This window comes from Lolium rigidum, chromosome 3 (assembly GCF_022539505.1).
Source record: "Lolium rigidum isolate FL_2022 chromosome 3, APGP_CSIRO_Lrig_0.1, whole genome shotgun sequence".
NCBI classification, from domain to species: domain Eukaryota; kingdom Viridiplantae; phylum Streptophyta; class Magnoliopsida; order Poales; family Poaceae; genus Lolium; species Lolium rigidum.
Genome location: NC_061510.1, coordinates 160,544,292 through 160,562,591, shown reverse-complemented (window position 1 = coordinate 160,562,591; position 18,300 = coordinate 160,544,292). Strand labels below are relative to the sequence as shown.

General features: G+C 48.5%; 1 protein-coding gene across 1 annotated transcript; it reads right to left on the bottom strand.

Annotated features, from left to right (window-relative positions):
- Nucleotides 1-13,084: 13,084 nt before the first annotated feature.
- On the bottom strand, nucleotides 13,085-14,553 carry LOC124698530 (E3 ubiquitin-protein ligase EL5-like). The gene has a single exon (XM_047231017.1). It carries the CDS (start codon nucleotides 14,314-14,316, stop codon nucleotides 13,549-13,551), a length of 768 nt encoding a protein of 255 aa, XP_047086973.1. The 5' UTR covers nucleotides 14,317-14,553; the 3' UTR covers nucleotides 13,085-13,548.
- Between the last annotated feature and the right edge of the window lie 3,747 nt (nucleotides 14,554-18,300).

Sequence of the window (18,300 nt, the reverse complement as noted above, 5' to 3'; positions counted from 1 at the left end):
AACCATGTGTATCGCCATATATATTCTAGAAGCATTTCTACTAGGTTCCAGAATATCGGCTATTTTTATTCCAGACTACAATGTTACTAATCGAATGGTTAACATTTAGCAAACTTGTATGGAATGTTATGTTACTAGGCGAAGTTTACAACACAACAAACACGTTTGTCTATCTTAAAACTCCAACGGAAATGTTTTGCACAAATTTAGCCAGACCAAGAAATTTGCCAGAGAAACATGCTAATTTAGATAGAGCAACATCACATTCAGATTTGTTGAGGTCACCAGCACAACATGTGTGACAGCAATTATATCTCAATCGCTTAAAAATGGAGAAAATGGAGGAAAACCCGTATGGACAAAGTCAGCGTTATTCTCCCTATCGGCCCAAATATTCTGTCATTTCTAGGTCATCATCTCACACATAAACAACTTGTACGATGCCTCCAGAACTGAAATGGACAGGTTAAGTATCCCAAATAAACCTCTCTAACTGCACCAAGCGGGTAGTGTAATACTATGTTCAAAATTCAAACTACAGAACACAGCCTACGCGTCTTGATCAACCATTTCCAGGATATCATTTGATCAGAGAGTGACAACTTGTGGATAGCATGTCCTTCTTTTATTCTGATATATAGTGTTGCTAGGCAAGTGTAGTACCGTAAGTCAGTAACACGGACGCGCTTGGCATTCCTCTAAATACACCAAAAATAACTTGCACAAAATTAGCCGGACAAGAAAAAAATGGAAGGCCAGAAAAACTTGCTTATTTGGATAGAGCGAACATCACATTCATACCTGTTGAGATCACCAACACAACCACATGTCGATCGAAAGAATCCAAATCACCCCCTAAGTTTCATGTCTAGGACGCTAACCCCCCCCCCCCCCCTTAACTTTAAACAGGGTCAAATTACCCCCCTAAGTATGCAAAACCGGGCAAAGCACCCCCTAACTGCCGATTGGTTGTTTTGTCCCAGGTTTTGGACACGGTGGACAAAGATTTTGGACAAGTCGGAATGGTTGATACGGACCATCAGGATCGAGCCGCACCTGATCGAGCACCTGCGCCATAATTTCCACGTCGCGCCTACGCCGTCGCTTCTCTCTTCCCTCCCGACGATGGCCACGAGGTGATCACCGCGCTCGCACATCTTCGTCGGCCCGCTGTTCCCTGCAGCGGCGGTTCCCTAAGACCTGACCCTTTCTTCTCTTCCCTGCAGCCCTTGACCGCGGCGACGGTGGTTTCTTCAACTGCTACAACTGATGGACGACGGTGCCCTGGACTACGGCGATGGCGAAGGAGCGGGGACATCATCTTCTGCATGTAATGCGTCGCCTACAAGCAGGTCAGATCATCTTCTGCATGTATCCCTCATTCCACCCCGATCATATCAGAGTTTGCACTATCAAAAATGAGAGGCTTTTCAAGTTCAGATAATTCAGTTAGATAGTACAGGGCCAAGTTCCTATTTTTTGTTCCTGTGTAGGATGGAGACATTGTGCGTTCGATTTCACTATCGAGGGAGGATGGAATACCATGGTGGTGACTAGGAATACATAGGGGGGAAGAGTGGCATGTCTACTGTGCCTGTTTCGAACCTTTCACTTGCAAAGTTGAAGGGGCACCTTACTGATCATATGAGCATTTGTCATGAAGATTTAGAAGAGACAAGTCTGAGTTAGATACTAATTGAAAAGGATTTAAATTCGAAATTCATGTGTAGTCTTGATAAGAAGAAGGAGGGGGAGGAGGAGGAGGAGGAGGAGAAGCACTTGAGCAGCGAGGATTTGGAGAGGGAAGAATTTACAAAGGAGCATGATATTAACCATTATGAAGTGCAATAAGAGCATCTCCAAGAAGGGCGGCATGTTGAGCATGAGCACCAAGAAGAAGAGCAACATGTTGAGCATGAGCACCAAGAAGAGCAGCGAAGACAAGAGGACCAACTTCAGTATGAGCAGCAACAAGAAGAGCACCATGTTGAGCATGAGCAGCAAGAAGGGCAGCTAATTGACCTAGTTGATAACCAAGTTCAGCACCTAGTCCAACCAAACGTAGCAAGAAAATTACCAATTGTGAGGGCAGCAACTAAGGACAAAGACAAGAAAATTTAGGATATTTGTGCACATGAAGGAGAAGATTGTGAAGACGGTTCAAATAGTGATTATTAAGAAGTTCATTAAGCAGATAGTGGAGATAGTAGTGCTGATGATGAAGAGGCTTGTTGTTTACAGAAAACAAGTGCAAGAACTGAAGAATATGCTGAAAAGAAGAATGCTTGGAGAGGAGGAGCTGAAAGCAACCAGAGTGCCAAAAGAATTAATTGTTCTAGAAATTTTGGACAAGAGGAAGATGTAAACGATTGCTTCGACACTGAAGATGAACTTCCATACGACGAAGACAGTGATGGAGTTGTAAGAACAAGGAGAACAAAGCACAGAGTGTATGATGAAAATGCAGAGGTGAAAGAGATTGACGTTGGTCAAGCTTTCCATGATAGCAGACAGTTCAAGCAAGCACTTGTCAATTACTCCCTCCATCTTGCAGCTTAGGGCATAATTTTTTTTTTACAAATTTTCCTCATAGCTTAAGACGTTGGTCATGGGCATGCGCTAGGATCCCGATTTTACCCCTGCCCTCGTCCTCAAAAGCTGATCACAGTTGTTCTCTCCCGGCGGTTGTGCTCTTTTGCAGGGCATGTGCTTTGACTTCTGCACCGATTTTACATCATTCGCCGCTCCACTTCCTGCCGCCGAAGCTCCTCGTCGATCTGCAACATCACTTCCATGTCTAGCTGCGGCTCCACGTCCATGCAGCTAGCTACATCTCCACGTCTCGCCCACAAACGGAAAGCCACTTCAAGAACCGGCGATGCTTGACTCGCCAAAGAACACATGGCCATGGCCGCGTCCGCCGGTGTCCGACTCACCGACAAACAGAGGGCCACACGACCGCGTCCGCCGATGCTCGACTCGCCCTGGCCCATGCCCTCCATATCCACTGTGCGACAGTTTGAAGGGTGGTGTACCTCGTCTTGAGCCATTCCTGTCGCCATCATGAGGAGCCGAGATGAATTGAAGTCCATGCGTGTCGAGAGATAGTACAGGAGAGAAGACAGCTAGCGGCAACGCCTGGGAGAAAGGAAGAGTCTGGGAATCGCACGAGAAACTAATTAAGGAGATTTACTGTTGTGCATGCAGGGACATAAGGGGAAGTGGTTGATTCTTTCTCTCCTGACTAATCTCTCCCTAATAACCGTGCCCAAATTGTGAGACGGAGGGAGTATGGATTAAAAGAAGGCAAGCACATAATATTTCCCAAGGATGAGAGGACAAGAGTCTTGGCCAAATGCAGTTGGGTTGGTTGCAGCTGGAGAATATATGGGTCACTAGTTCCCAGTAGGTCATCATGGTTCACAGTGAGCAGGTACAATAATATTGTGTACGAAGGAGGGAGAACAAGTTGGTTACTAGCATAGTAATAGAAGAGAAATACTTTAGGGAGATTAAGGATAATCCTGGTAGGAGGATTGATAAGATGCAGGAGGCAATGCTCGAAGATTTGCTTGCTGATGTAAGTGAATCGAAATGCAAGAGAGCAAAAAATATAGTTATGGAGAGGATTGTTGATAGAACAAATGGAGAATATTGTAGAGTGTATGACTACCATATAGAATTGGTAAGAAGCAATCCTGGAACCACAGTGGCAGTCACATTAAACCCTAATGAAACTGACAAGCATGTGTTTGAAAGAATGTATGTCTGTCTAGAGGGTTGCAAGAGAGGTTTTCTTGCTGGTTGTCGGAGAGTCATTGGGCTTGACGGATGTTTCCTAAAAGGTGCAGTTCGTCGAGAGATCTTGTGTGCCATTGGCAGAGATCTAAACAACCAAATGTACCCAATTGCATGAGCTACATGTTGAAGGAGAAAACCATGACAACTGGTACTGGTTTTTTTCACTACTTCAGAAAGACATACAGATCAATAACCAATGTGATGGATGGGTGATCATATCCGATCAGCATGAGGGACTTATTAAGGCCGTCAATGAGATAATCCCAGAGATAGAACACAATGTGTGCAAGGCATATATATGCAAATTGGAGAAAGAATCATAGAGACAAGGCTTTCCAAAAACCTTTTTGGACTTATGCTAAGTCAAGTGACAAGATCCAGTTCAACTACAATAGGGCTAAGCTTTCTCAGAAAACACTTGATGGTGCATAGGATATGATGAAGACCGCTCCTCAGCATTGGTGTAGAGCCAATTTTATGTTTGGCTTCTATTGTGATTCTGTCGAAGATAATCTATGTGAGTCATTTAACAATGTAATTATGAGAGCGGGATTTATCCAGTAATATCTTTAATGGAAATCGATCATGAGGAGAAAGGTTATGGCTAGAATAGCAGAGAACAAGGCGAAGTGAGAAGGTTGGCCTGGCACCATATGCCCCAACATATTCAAGAAATTAAAGTTAAATGTGAAAAGATCCAATATTTGCACATTATTGTACAATGGAGTTGAAGGATTTGAGGTTATGGAAGGTGAACACAGAAGGTTCACTGTCAACTTGGAGAGGTTTACATGCAGCTGCAGATACTGGGACCTTTCTGGTTTGCCATGTTGACATGCCATTAATGCTATCTACACTGTCAACAAAGAATTAGATGATTTTATTGCACCTTGTTATAGGATTGATCTTTACGACCAGGTGTACAGTCATTCATGACATGCTAACAAAGTTGTCCATCTCCAAAAGGCTACTGCATTCAAACAAACCACACTACCACTACACATGTACTGGGCATCTCCAAAAGGACACTACACTGCTACAAACTATACTACATACATGTATTGATCATCTCCAAAATCTGACTTCTTCTTCATCTTCAGAACATCTTCTTCTTCATCTACAATTACATGTAGCACTCCAGGAAATCAGATTTGGTCCAAAGAACACAACAAATCCTCCTGTGGACCGGCGATCATCAACACAACCTTCCTAGTCTGCATCAGAAAAGGCACTAACAAGTATAGACCCTGACTTCATCAATGCGAGACGAACTGTCATGGTATGCTTGACATATCTCAGAATTCGTTTAGCAGCAACCCAATGAACAATATTAGGAGCATGCAAATACTGACAAACTTTGTTGACTGCAAAAGATATATCTGGGCGTGTAAGAGTGAGATATTGTAGAGCACCAACCAAGCTTCTATACTTAGTGCTATCATCCGGAACCAGTGGAGCCCCTTGATGTGCAGTAATCGTCTCAGGCGAGGATAAAGGTGTCGGCACACCTGTGCAATTTAACATGCCAACATGGGCCAAAATATCATGAGCATACTTGGATTGACTTAGAACTATACCATTGTGCACCAACTTCAACACCCAAGAAGAAGTTTAGATCACCAAGATCCTTTATTGCAAACTCTTGAATTAAGTATCTTAAGAGAGCATCAGTTGCAGCTTGAGAAAAACTGGCAACAATAATGTCATCCAAATATATAAGCATGAAGATGGTGACATAAACAGAGAGGTGTCAGACTTGGAAGCAAAGAAACCAAGAGCAAGCAATTTAGAGCTTAACCGAGAATACCATGCTCGAGGTGCTTGAGATTTGAGTCCATAAAGAGCCTTATCCAACTTGCACAAGAAATGAGGAGAGCTCTTGTTTTCATACCCAAGTGGTTGTCTCATGTAGAATTCCTCTTCCAGAACGCCATGAAGAAACGCGTTCTTGACATCCAGCTGTCACAAGCTCCATCCCTTGGAAACAACCAAGTCCAAGACAGGACGTACAGTGGCAACTTTGACAACAGGACTGAAAGTATCTTCATAGTCAATTCCATATCGTTGTTTAAAACCTTTAGCAACAAGCCTAGCCTTGTATCTGTCAATAGACCCATTAGACTTGCGCTTAATTTTGCACATCCGTCGACATTCAATGACATTTTTACCTTCACGTGGTGGTACCAACTTCCACGTTTTATTATTCATGAGAGCATCAAACTCTTCGTCCATTGCTCCCCTCCAATTCGGATCAGCAAGAGCAGATTGCAAATTAGCTGGTTCATCAGCTGGACATGTCAAAAGCCAACAGAAAGTTCCATCTTTGTATTCGCGAGGCTTCACAATTCCTTTAGAAGCGTGAGTATTTGGATGCGGAGGAGGTGATGCCACAAGCTGAGACGCACGGACATCAGGCGCAGAGGATCTAGGGAGCCGGGTGGAGCTGGTGGCAGGAGAATCAGCATCTCCTGACATGGTCGGGGCATGGGACGCGGCGCCAGGATTTGCTGCGGCGCGTATAGTCGGTGGTGTGGCCGAACGGGTGGTTGTGGATGGCGCGCAGGCCGCAGACGATCCTGGAGGAGCTACGCGCGCGGGAGAAGTGGGGCCACGTGCATGCATGCGGGGCGCTGACGAAGCAGACCCTGGCGCGGAACCTGGCGCGGAACGGGAGGATCCCGATGTGATCTGCGGTGATCCCGAGGTTGCTTCTGTCAGGGAATCATCATAGGATCCATCGCCACTGTTGTTTTCACCTGAAACTTGAGAAGGACCATATGAACTGCTTGGAGCACCGTTTTGACCCAAATTTTCGCCAATCGTTGTATCCCGACGAGCTGTATCCTGCAGAGTATAAGGGATAGGAATAACAGATAGGTTAATAGCATGAGTATTTCCCATAGTAATATCATCAATAGTGTCGTTCCCCTGCTCAAAATTACGAAGGGAAGGATCAAGTAGAAGAATTTGTTTGCGAAGAAGTGCACCAGCATTGGGATGTAAAAATTTAAACGGAAAAACAGCCTCATCAAAGACAACATCACGAGAGATGTAGACTCGTCCTATAGACACTTCTAGGCACTTAACTCCTTTGTGACGCGGGCTATAACCCAGAAAGACACACTATTTGGAGCGAAAAACGAGTTTGCGCTTATTATATGGGCGAAGATTGGGCCAACATGCACAACAAAAAACACGAAGAGAGGAATAATTCGGATGGGTGCCAAGGAGACGATGAACAGGAATGTCATTGTTAATGACTCAACTATGTAGCATATTAATGAGATATGTGGCTGTGAGAAAGGCTTCATCCCAGCATGAGCAAGGAGAGACAAATCAACTTCAACAATGTGGCGGTGTTTTCGTTCAGCAGAATAATTTTGCTGATGAGCATGTGGACAAGAAACATGGTGTGAGATACCCCGTGTCTGAAAAAGATAGTTGAGTTTAATGTATCCCCCCCCCCCCCAATCGGATTGAACTTCAAGAATCTTTCTATCAAATTTACGCTCAACAAGTTTTTGGAAATTGACAAAGGCAGCTAATACATCAGATCTATGCTTAAGCAGATAAATCTAAGTAGACTTGCTATAATCATCAATAAATCTTACATAATAATCATGACGACCAACAGAAGTAGGGGCAGGACCCCATAGACCAGAGAAGACTAACTGTAAGGGGGGTGTAGAAACACTAGTAGATATAGGATAGGGTAACTGGTGACTCTTAGCCTGCTGGCATGAGTCACAGACTGACACAATGCTGGTATCTCTAACACAGGGAAGCTTGTGATTACTTATTATTTGCCTAACAATAACTAAAGAAGGATGACCTAGAAGACTATGCCACTGAGATTGGTTGAGTTTGGCGGCTCCGAAAGCATGCTTCATAGACCCTGAAGACGCCAAGGATGATATAAGAGGATAGAGGCCGCCAACACACCGCCCTCTATGAATGATTCTCCGGGTGACCTGATCCTTGATCAAAAAGAAGAAGGGGTGAAACTCGATAAAGACACCATTATCATATGTGAAACAATGTATAGAAAGAATATTTTTAGATGCATGAGGAACGTGTAAGATATTGCGAAGATGAAAATTTCGAGTAGGGTTACGAACTATTGAGTGACCTATAAGGGAAATATTCATACCTTGCACATTGGCGGTGTTGACCCCGTCGGAGCCCTTGTAGGTATCTCTCGAACGTCGAGTTGTTGAGCTCACTCGTGATGTGATGGGTGGCACCGGAGTCGACACGGTAGGCTGCATGAATCTCCTTGTCACCATAGTCATCATCCTCGGAGTAGCAGGACCAACAATCTTTGGCCGGATGTCCCTTCTTATTGCAAATTTGGCAAGTAACATCAACCCAGGGAGTAGTGCGACGACGTCCTCGGCCACGGCCTCGCCCCCCACCTGGGGTCCACGGCCTCCCCCACGGCCAGAGTAGGTAAACTGGCGATCATCACGCCGAGAATCACGACGATCATCACGGCGGTCGCCACGGTCGCCACGATCACCGCGGTCACCATGAGAGCGGTTGAAGTTGTTGTTGCCGGTGGGGTAGTTTCCAGAGCGGGGACGCCACTGCCGATTCGCTTCATTGGCAGTCAAAGTCTGGCTGCTGTGGCCCGTTGAGCATCAACTAGCGCTGGTCGTAGGCATGGAGGTGGGAGAAGAGCAGGCTGAAGGAGATGGGCGTCATCTCCACACCGAGAGCGGCCATGAGGGGGTTGTAGTCAGCGCCAAGACTGGCCAGAATATAGGAAACTAGCTGGCGATCGGTGAGAGGATGACCGGCAACAATCAATTCATCAGCAATGCCCTGCATCTTCGACCAGAACTCGGAAGTTGTCATCTGCAGTTTCTTCGTGTTGGCGAGGGAGACCAGAAGGTTGTTGATCTTGGCGTCGCGCTGGGCAGCGAACATCTCTTCGATGGTCTGTCAAACTCCAGCTGTGTGTTCAGTCCGGTGAACATGAGCAGTCCGGTGAACATGAGGCAGAATTTCGCGAGGGAGAGATTGGAGGAGGTACGAAAGAACAATCTGATCACGGGACAACCAGGAAGCATACGTCGGGTTTGGTCCCATCTTCGCAGCCATGTCTGTGGTCTTGTCGGCAGGGACGAGCTCAATCTGGGTCGACGGAGCGATATCGGTGCCGTCAAGGAGGTCGACGAGCTGGGCGCCGTGGATGGCAGGGAGAACCTGAGAATGCCAGATTGGATGGTTTTCACGCATCATCAGCTCACGCGGGGGCAAGCCGAGATTGATCGGCGGGTTGGAGGAGGAGGACGCCATGCCAGCTGATGATCATCGATCGGGAACAACAGTGGCGGCGGCGTTGAGAGCTTGCGATCTAGGTTAACGGCGGAAGAGCCGGCCTGATACCATATTAGACATGAATAAGATCATGTAGTTTGAGACTACTCGGATACTTTCCGAGTCTTTCATTGCATGTATATATAAAAGGAGGTTACATGACAAGATTACAGGGGCGTATGCTATACAAACTCTACACACGCCTATACGGGTCGAACCATGTCGAACGCTATCTCTAATAGTAGTTGCTTCAAGGAGTATGCTGCCCTGGGCCACCTGCAGTCCATGCCATCGGCACCCCAAGCGGGGCAGCTGGGTACTCCAAAAAATTCACCAACAATCGAGCATGTTCCACCTTGGAAATGTACCTCAATCCCAGACCAGGAACATCTACAAACTTGGCCACTTCAATCACCTCCAACATGTGCTCCGGTTCACCCCCGGCCTTAGCCGCACCAGCTCTGTATGCCGCAATGGTAGAGCTCGGCACCTCCACCAAATGACGCCCATTGAATTCGGAATCCCAACGAATGATGAGCTCCATACCTCTGCGCTGAGGTGCCACCCCCAGACGCTTCAACTCGAGCATGGACTGAGGCGCAAACAACTACTCATTGTCCACCCTCTTCATATCCATCAACGCCGCCACCGCTTCCTCCATCTCTTGCCCTTCTTTCGACGCTGGCTGCAGGAGTGCAGGTACATGCGACGTAAAACTTCCATCGCCGGGCTGCTGTGGTAGAGGCGGACAAATTAGAGTTGTATGGTAGCAGGGCGGCCGGATTTGGTTGGGAAGAAGGAGGATGGGCCAACGAGTTGGAGGAATCGACGACGACAGGGCCGGATTTTGGGAGGACACACGGCGGCGGGTGGAGGAAGAGAGAGTGAGGGGTTCAACGCTGACTTTCCTAGGGGGGGGTTATTTAGACCCTGGTCGACGTAGCCTTTTACTTCTATCCACCGTGTCCAAAACCGGAGAGAAATCCTCTCGGGGGTGCCTTGCCCGGTTTTGCATACTTAGGGGGTAATTTGCCCCACCATAAGGAGGTTAGCCTAGAGATAAGGTGGGAAGAGCAGTAAAAGCTATCTCTAGCTACAGTAGAGAGAGGCGAAGAGGGAGCTCCACCGTTTTCCAGCAGAGGCCGCCGACGAACCCAGGGGTTCTCCACCTATCCGGCGGCCGCTCCGGCGGCGGGAGGGATGGGGAACCCCGGTGGTCCGTGTCAGGCGTGTACATATTGCTAGGGATAGGTTTGCCGGAGGCGTCGATCTGGTGGGAGCGACGCCGCGTCGGGAGGTTCTGCCCCAGCTCCGTTCTCACCTCGTCGGTGTCCTTCAGGGCGGCACGAAGGAGCTGGATGGCGTAGATTCCTGCCGTCCCGCGTGGGCGGTGAGGTTAGATCTTCTCGTCTGTCGATGCCGGCGGCGAGATTCGTCTTCTTGGACTGGGTCTGCGAGGCGGTGGCGGCGGCCCAGTCAGAAGATTTTGTTTCCTCGATCTCGTCTCCGCTGCGGCGGCGTGAGCTCTGGCGTCGCTGGGAGATCAAGGAAGTTTATCTACAGGAGTCCGGCCTGTGCTGCTTGCTTCCTATTCAAGCGGCGGCTCGGGCGCTTCCGGGGAAGTGCTTGTTCCAGTGCAGGGTGGAGCTTTGAAGGTGAGTGGCTCCGGCGTATTCTCCCCGAGGACCTCGAGCGGAGGCGACGGAATCGGGACCCGTTGTATTCTGGGGATCTCCCCGGCCGACGAGCCACAAGGAGAAGGGCTCTGCAGCAGAGCGGCGGGCCACATCATCGGCTCACAAAGCGTCTTCGTCGCGATGGGGACCTACGGGTTCATGGTCAGAAGGTGCTCCGTTTTTTTCTCCGGTGTGCGTTTCGGCGATGCAGGAGTTTAGACACGGGCGGCGGCGAGTTCGTCTCAAAATATGCCAGGGATGGGAGTGTAGTTTTCTTGTCTTCCGGGGTGTTTTCTGTCGTTGTGCTGGGATACGTGTTGTATCCAGGAGCTTCGTGTGAGTTCCAGCGTCTTGTACGTGTTTCTTTTGATAAATGAGATGGCGCGGTATCTTCCTCAAAAAAAAAAAAAAAAAAAAGAGGTTAGCCTCCCAGACATGAAACTTAGGGGGTGATTTGGACTTCTTTCCATGTCGACCCAATTATATCTCAGTCCCTTAAAAGCAAAGCAAAAGGAGGAAAAAACTAGACACAAAATGACACCATATACGCCAGAGTCAGCATCACTTCCCCTATCTGCACTACAATTCCATCATTTCTCCGCCGTCCCCTCGCTCTCATACACAACAAACTGCACAATACCTCCAGAATTGAACAAAAGAGATTGAGAATTCCAAGTAAACTTTTCCAGCCTGCACCAAGCAGATAGTGCGATATTTTCAAAATTCAAACTAGAGAGAGCACGACGAACCCATGTTCAAGAGAGCTACAACTTGTGGATATTAATTTATCGGATGAACGAAAGAAAGAGACACACTAGATTTATTTCGTCAAGCAAGGAAAGAAAAACATAATAGTAGATTTCGAAAGTCATTTTTTAAAAGAATCCTCCTATATAGGGGTCTACTTTTATTTTCATTTCCCCCTTAAAAGATAGACTTTGAAATAAGAGTCATGGAATAATCCTGAACTGAAATCTCTGTTTCTACAGTAGATACTACAGAAGTTCTACTATCATGCCATTTTTTAATTCTGATATATAGTGCTACTAAGCGGATGATTGATTAGCAAACTTGCATGGAATGGTGTGTTGCTAGGCGAATGTACTACTGCACAGTAAGTCAGTAACAGGAACGACTGTGTCATTCGTCTAAATCAACCAAAAATAACTTGTAAAAAATCGGCCAAACAAGAAAAACCATGGGAAGTTAGAAAAACTTGCTAATTTGGATAGAGCAGCATCACATTCATATACCTGCTGAGATCAGTAGCACCACCACATGTCGAGGCAATTATATCTCAGTCGCTTAAAGACAACGAAAAATGAGGAAAAAAACTAGAGTAGTCAAGAGTTATTTCTCCCGTCTGCCCTAAAATTCCATCATTTCTCCGTCATCCCGTCGCTCTCGCACACAACAAACTGCACGATAGTTCCAGAATTGGACAGAAGAAGTTAAGAATCCCAAATAAGCTTCTCCAGCCTGCACCAAGCATAAAGTGCAGTATGTTCGAAATTCAAACTAGAGAGAACACGACGAACCCATCTTGATCAGAGAATATCATTTGATCATGGGAGCAACAGCTTGTGGATATTTATTTATCTGATGAAGGAAAGAAAGAGACGCATTTGACTTATCTCGTCAAGCAAGGAAAGAAAAACACTTAAAACAAGATAAGGGAGCCGCCACAGAAAACCACAGTTCCCACTGGCTGTCAACCGCCTGTAGAGGAGCCATCGAAGACTTATTAGAGAAACAAAGGAGAAGAAGAAAAAAAATGGAATTCTTTGGCCATAATGAAATAGTAGTACAGCGAAGGAGAGGAACTCAACTGTTGGCGCGGCGGGATGGTGATCCGAGTTGCTGCTGTGTAGGCCAAGGCGATTTGATTATAAATCATCCTGGACGCTGATGTGTTTGTAGCCTTGTGATCATGGCGATGGCTGATGGGGCTGACAGGGCCAATGTCTATCCGTAAGACTAGCAGCGCATCCGCGTCCGCTGTCTGGCCAGCTACCACTTTTCTGTTCAAACTCTGATTAAAGAGTTCACTAATATGATCCTACTCGGTCAGTTGTGTTGTTCTTCCCCAACTGTTGCCCACCAAGGCGCCCAACTTTGAATATGTTGGAATCATCTTTATCTCTAACTTTTTAAAATACAAACGAATCAAATTTCTCCTACCAGTAATTTAGAGTGCTTTGGTGGGCAAATGTACCCGCGATTTTTTTCAAATAAAGCAGTAGTTGCACGATTCTACATTTGAACAATGGTGAAAACATCTCGGATTCCTGCAACAATGACAGTAGTACTGTACTATTACTTGGGAAGTTGAGAGTTGCTGAAACAGAGAAAAGACCAAGTACGGTGTACTCGGATATTTGTTGTCAGCTACTACTCCTAGTGTGTCGCTTTAGTCAAGATCAGCCTGCTACGTGCCCCAGATGAGCGCATGTGCCTGCACAGTACGCTCGACATGGACAGCCACTGGTCTCAGAAAGTTCACTGCATCCATGGTAAAAACTGCAAAACTAACTGCTGTAGTACAGAACAGCAGTAGATCTCAAGGATTTGCGAACACCCAATTGCCAAAATGTATATCTATCAATAGATCTTAGTTCATCATATAGAGATTATATAGATGCTGGTCGTATCATACACATACGGAGTAGTAGGAGGCTATGTACACTTGCTTCCTTTGATGATGCCTCTAATGGCCGGCTCAAGGAGATGTGGACGGACGGAGGAGCAATCAAGAACCTGGGTGCGGCTTGGCCGGCCGCCGCGCGCTGCTCTCGCCGCGTGGGAGGCCCATCTCCACGTCACGCTCCGCTTGCGCCGGTGGTGACGGGGCCGTCGCGCCGCCGCCGCCGCAGCCGCGTAACCGCCGTAGGGCCGCGATTCTCGCCGCCTCGACCACGGCCGCGACGCCGGCGATGGGCCCCTGCGCAGGCTGCTGCTGCGGCGGCAGTGGAGCCACCGGCCGCCGCGGCGGCGCGACGGCGGCGGCGTCCTGGGATCCGAAGAAGAGCACGTTGGTGGGGAAGTTGGGCGACTCCGGGTCGGCCTCGAGGGCCTGCACGGCGGGCGCCTCGTCGGCGACGGGGCAGCGGCAGAGCGGGCAGGTGGAGTGGGAGCGGAGCCACATGTCGACGCAGTCGACGTGGAACGCGTGCCCGCACCGCGGCAGCAGGCGCGCGTCCTCCCCGGCGGCCAGCTCCGTGATGCAGACGGCGCAGTCCGCCGCGGGGTCCCCCGGGGAGACCTCCCTCCGGGGCAGCGCCACGATGGCCGTCTCGTCCAGACCGCTCCCGTTGCAGGGGCCCCCGAACACGAACCGCGGGCCGCGGCCCCTGCCGTCGGGTCCACCCCCGCCGACGCCGCCGATGGTGGGCGCGGCGCCGCTGTAGCGCTTGGCGCAGAGGAAGAGGTAGAAGAAGATGACGAAGGTGATGAAGATGGCAGCCGCCGCCGCGAGCATGGTCGCCGCCGCCGCCACGGATGTCCCCGTCACCGACATGGATCCGTCCAAATCGCGTCCGTCCTCCTCTTCTTTCCACAGTCTCGCCGCGTTCTTGGGCTGGAATTGCGGGGATTTAGAGCTTTGATGCGAGAGATTTGTGAGGAGTGGATTTGAGGTGAAGAGGCGAGAGGAGTGGTACTTGGTGGTGCATATATATGGAGCTGTGGAATTGGAATTGGGCGAAGGGGATAACCAGTGTGGCTTTGCTTAGGTTGGTGGTGAGGTCGATTTAGGTGGGGAAAGTGAGAACAGTGGTGAGTGGTCAATGCGAGGGTGGGGAAAGACGGACAAGGACGGGACCGCTTAATAAAATATCGATAGGGGATTATGATGGGGTGACGTGTAAACCAGGAATCAGATTGACAGGAGTTGGTAACCAGTGTTGATTTGCTTCATCTTTGTTGACGGAATGCTTTCAATTCAGAGTCCTCGCAGCTAGCGACCCCGATTTTATATGGTAATATTATTTGAAATTTCCCAATATTATTTGAGAGTGGATTTACACACACATAGATGTGGGTGTATTCTGAGCCATCAATTTATTTTTCGAGATTCCTCCTCGCATTCGTAGATTGAAAGATTTTATCTCTCTTCTTATTTTTATCCGAATCTCAAAGCAAAATGGACGGTGGTTGAAACACCTCCACCCATGCCTATACAAGTACAAAAATATTTCCCAACATTATTTACATGTCTCAATTCTTTGTCGATGTAAAGTTAACTTATTTTTTTATTTAGATGGTATTTTTCTCAGAATCCCGAGTGCACATGGATTGGATCACTACATTGTGTACTTAGGCATGTACTATTAAATATAAGAGTCATTGAATTTCAAAAATGACGAAAAAATTTGATGCTTTCTTATTATGGACAAGAATATTGCCTAAGTACCAAAAGAGTGATACATACATGGGTTTAATGAGACATACATTACGCCAAACTCGGTGTTTCATCCCTGATGGATGGGGTACAACTACATCCCTGGCCGTCGTACCACATATTGGTTTTTGGGTGGATGCACAATTATTGTCGTGTTGTTCGGCTCGGTCGATAGACTCCAAAGGGGATCATGTAACTTTATGTCGAGGCGGGTGTCCTGGATGAGTTGACGTGGCAAACGTGGTCTGCATATGATTGGCATGGGTATAACCTTTGCTACAACTAGTTTAGATCATGCAATATTGGAGCTCAAGGGCGAGCAGGGATGGCGATATCGAAATTTTGGAACCTCTAGCGCAATTGAATTCTTGGTGTGTGGACGAGGAGGTGGAACATGGACTCTTGCAACACTTGCGTCTTCACATCCATCGAAGAGTCCTAGGTATGTGTGGTGACCCGGCATACCACTGCATGGTGTAGTATTGTTGACTGCCAAAACCCACCGGCGGGCAGCGGCCTTGTCAACACTGTAGAGCCGGGGGGAGCCTAGAGCTGCGGCTGGCTGAGACCCCTCCGAGCGACGGCCCGCAATGCTCTTCCGGTCACACGCGGCGTTGCGAAGTGCAGGGCGTGCCACCGACCTATACCCGGTCGGGAAGGTGATGATCTCGCCTCGCTTAGTTTCTCCGAGGGCATACATGTAAACATTAAATACGAGCCTCGATCGGCTCTCGAGGTTATCCCGTGAATCGGCTCAAAGAGCCGATCCACCCATGATCCGTACGGGGTGTACGAATACTTGGTGGTCTCGCTTGATCAAGATGAAGCTAATGAGATCTACGACGATTTAGGGTTTTCACCACATAATCGGATCATCCTACTCCGGGTTGGGCCGGATGGCCACGCACGGTGCTCGTAAGCCGATCCTAAACAAGGCCAAAAAACCAACATGAAGTTGATCCTAGGAACATCCCGTTTAGGACTTGCGAACGCCACCCTACGTGCCACGAGATCCTCCCCCTTTGTAAGGCCAAACTATTGCGGATATTAAACTAATCCTTGTAGAACAAGGAGCAATCGTAACGGATCAGATCTACTAAATAATGATCAAGCGGGGTGCCGCCCCCACACCTGAGATAGGCGTGAGGACGGCTAGATATGCAAGGGTTGCACTACGTAAGCATGCTTAAACGAAGAACAATGCTAACCCTAACACATCTAATGATAACTACGTTGCTCGCCATCAAAAGCGCTTCGATACGAGCAACGCATGAACAACGTGGGGCTTGTGCTTGCCTAGATCGCAAGATGCGATCTAGGCAGCATGTCGCTACCCGATAGAAACCCTCGAGACGAAGGAGTTGGCGATGCGCCGAGATTGGTTTGTTTTTGGGGTTGAACGTGAGTTGTTGTTTATTCCATAAACCCTAGGTACATATTTATAGTCCAGGGGACTTTCTAATGTGGGCGTGCACTAAACCGTGCACGACTAAGATTCTATCTCTAAACTAAAATAGATCTAATATGTTACAGATACACGGGCAATTAAACCCAACAGGCCGATTCATAGAATTCTCCACGTATATTTCCTTAAGCCCATCTTGACTGCGGCCCACCTCCGACTCGGTCAAATCTTGGTGATAACACATGCCCCCCTGGTTTTGGAATTGGTAATTCCAAAATCACTCTGCTTTCCTTCGTCGGGTCATGTCGTGGCAGAACCGTCGCAGTATCCCTCATGATGATGCCTTGCCTTCTCAACTTCTCCGCGTGACTCGGCAGTTTTTTTTAGGCACCACTTCCTCGGAAGCTGCCGTGGCATTGAATTTCCACTATATCCTCCTTTGATTTAACCGCTCTGAACAGTTCTTCCTTTGTATCTCCTCCGCATTAGCACTCCAAAAAACCCTCCCAGCCACCATGTCTTCCTCCTCCTCTGCTCCATCGGATCTTGCTAGCCAATCCTCCACGTCCCGTGAGCCGACGCCGGAGTACGACGCGGCGGCGGTCCACGCGGCCAACACCCGCCGCGCCATTGCGGCGGGGAGGAATCGGACCACGACTTCTCCGTCCGGTCCGAGGACGACCGGTCCTTGACGGACGGGGAGAGCGACCTCCGCTTCCTCGCCGTTGGGGAAACGGAAGAGGGGAGTGACGACGACGGCTTCTCCTGCGACTTCACCTCTCCGGGGAGGAAGAGGAGCAGGAAGAGGAGGAGGAGGACGACGACGAGGGCTCCTCCGACGAGCCGCCGGCCAAGCGGTTCCGCCCTTGGCCGGGCAATCTTAGCGACTCGACGGCCGACGAGGACGACGGCCGACGAAGAAGATGAAGACAACGAGGGCCCGGTCGGCGGCCATTGGAGCGACGACGAGCCCGCCGGGAGCGGCGCCGATAATGGCGACGACGGCGACGACGAGGGCGGTGATGGCCCATAGATAGGACCTCTAGAATAGGGCCGGTAGTAGTAGATGGGGCGGTGGAACCCCTAGTATTCCCCTTTTGAGAGCAATTAGCTCCTTATGTAAGAAATCTCCTCTTAATCAATGAAGAACTTTTCCCCAATCTTGATTTTGCCGATTCCTTTTAATTGAGCCGATTCTCTCTTCTACCGACCTTGCCGATTCGTCCCCTTTGCCAATGCGTAATGAGCCGATCGCACCGCATCGGTCCTTTGAAATTCACCCTTCTCTTCTTCAGCGATGATTTTCTAAATCTGGTGGAAGGTGCCGGACTTTCGGGAACAACCTTCGAATTTTTCCAACCAAACCAAATAATCCTTTTCGGTACCCATCATTGTGAAGAGGGTTGCAATGAAGGATCAGCCGATGGTATCCTCATCGGTTCTTTAAACAGAGTATCCACTAGGTCTGTTGCCCCCGAGGCCTTACTCGAGGCGAGAATGTCGAAGAGAATGCGCCACGGCCGATCCTCTTCCTTCCTCCGACAGCCGATAATCCTCCATTTCCTCTTTGACGGAAAAGGTTCGGGAACCCGGATCGGCTCGAAGCAGCTGGAGAAGTTTCCATTGCTTTACTCCCTCGAGGCAACAGAAAGCACCACCATTGGTCTAGATTTGGTGGAGACTCGATAAACACTGCA

Coding starts and splice junctions, on each gene's coding strand:
- LOC124698530 (XM_047231017.1), bottom strand. CDS start 14,316: ATGTCGGTGACGGGGACATCCGTGGCGGCGGCGGCGACCATGCTCGCG.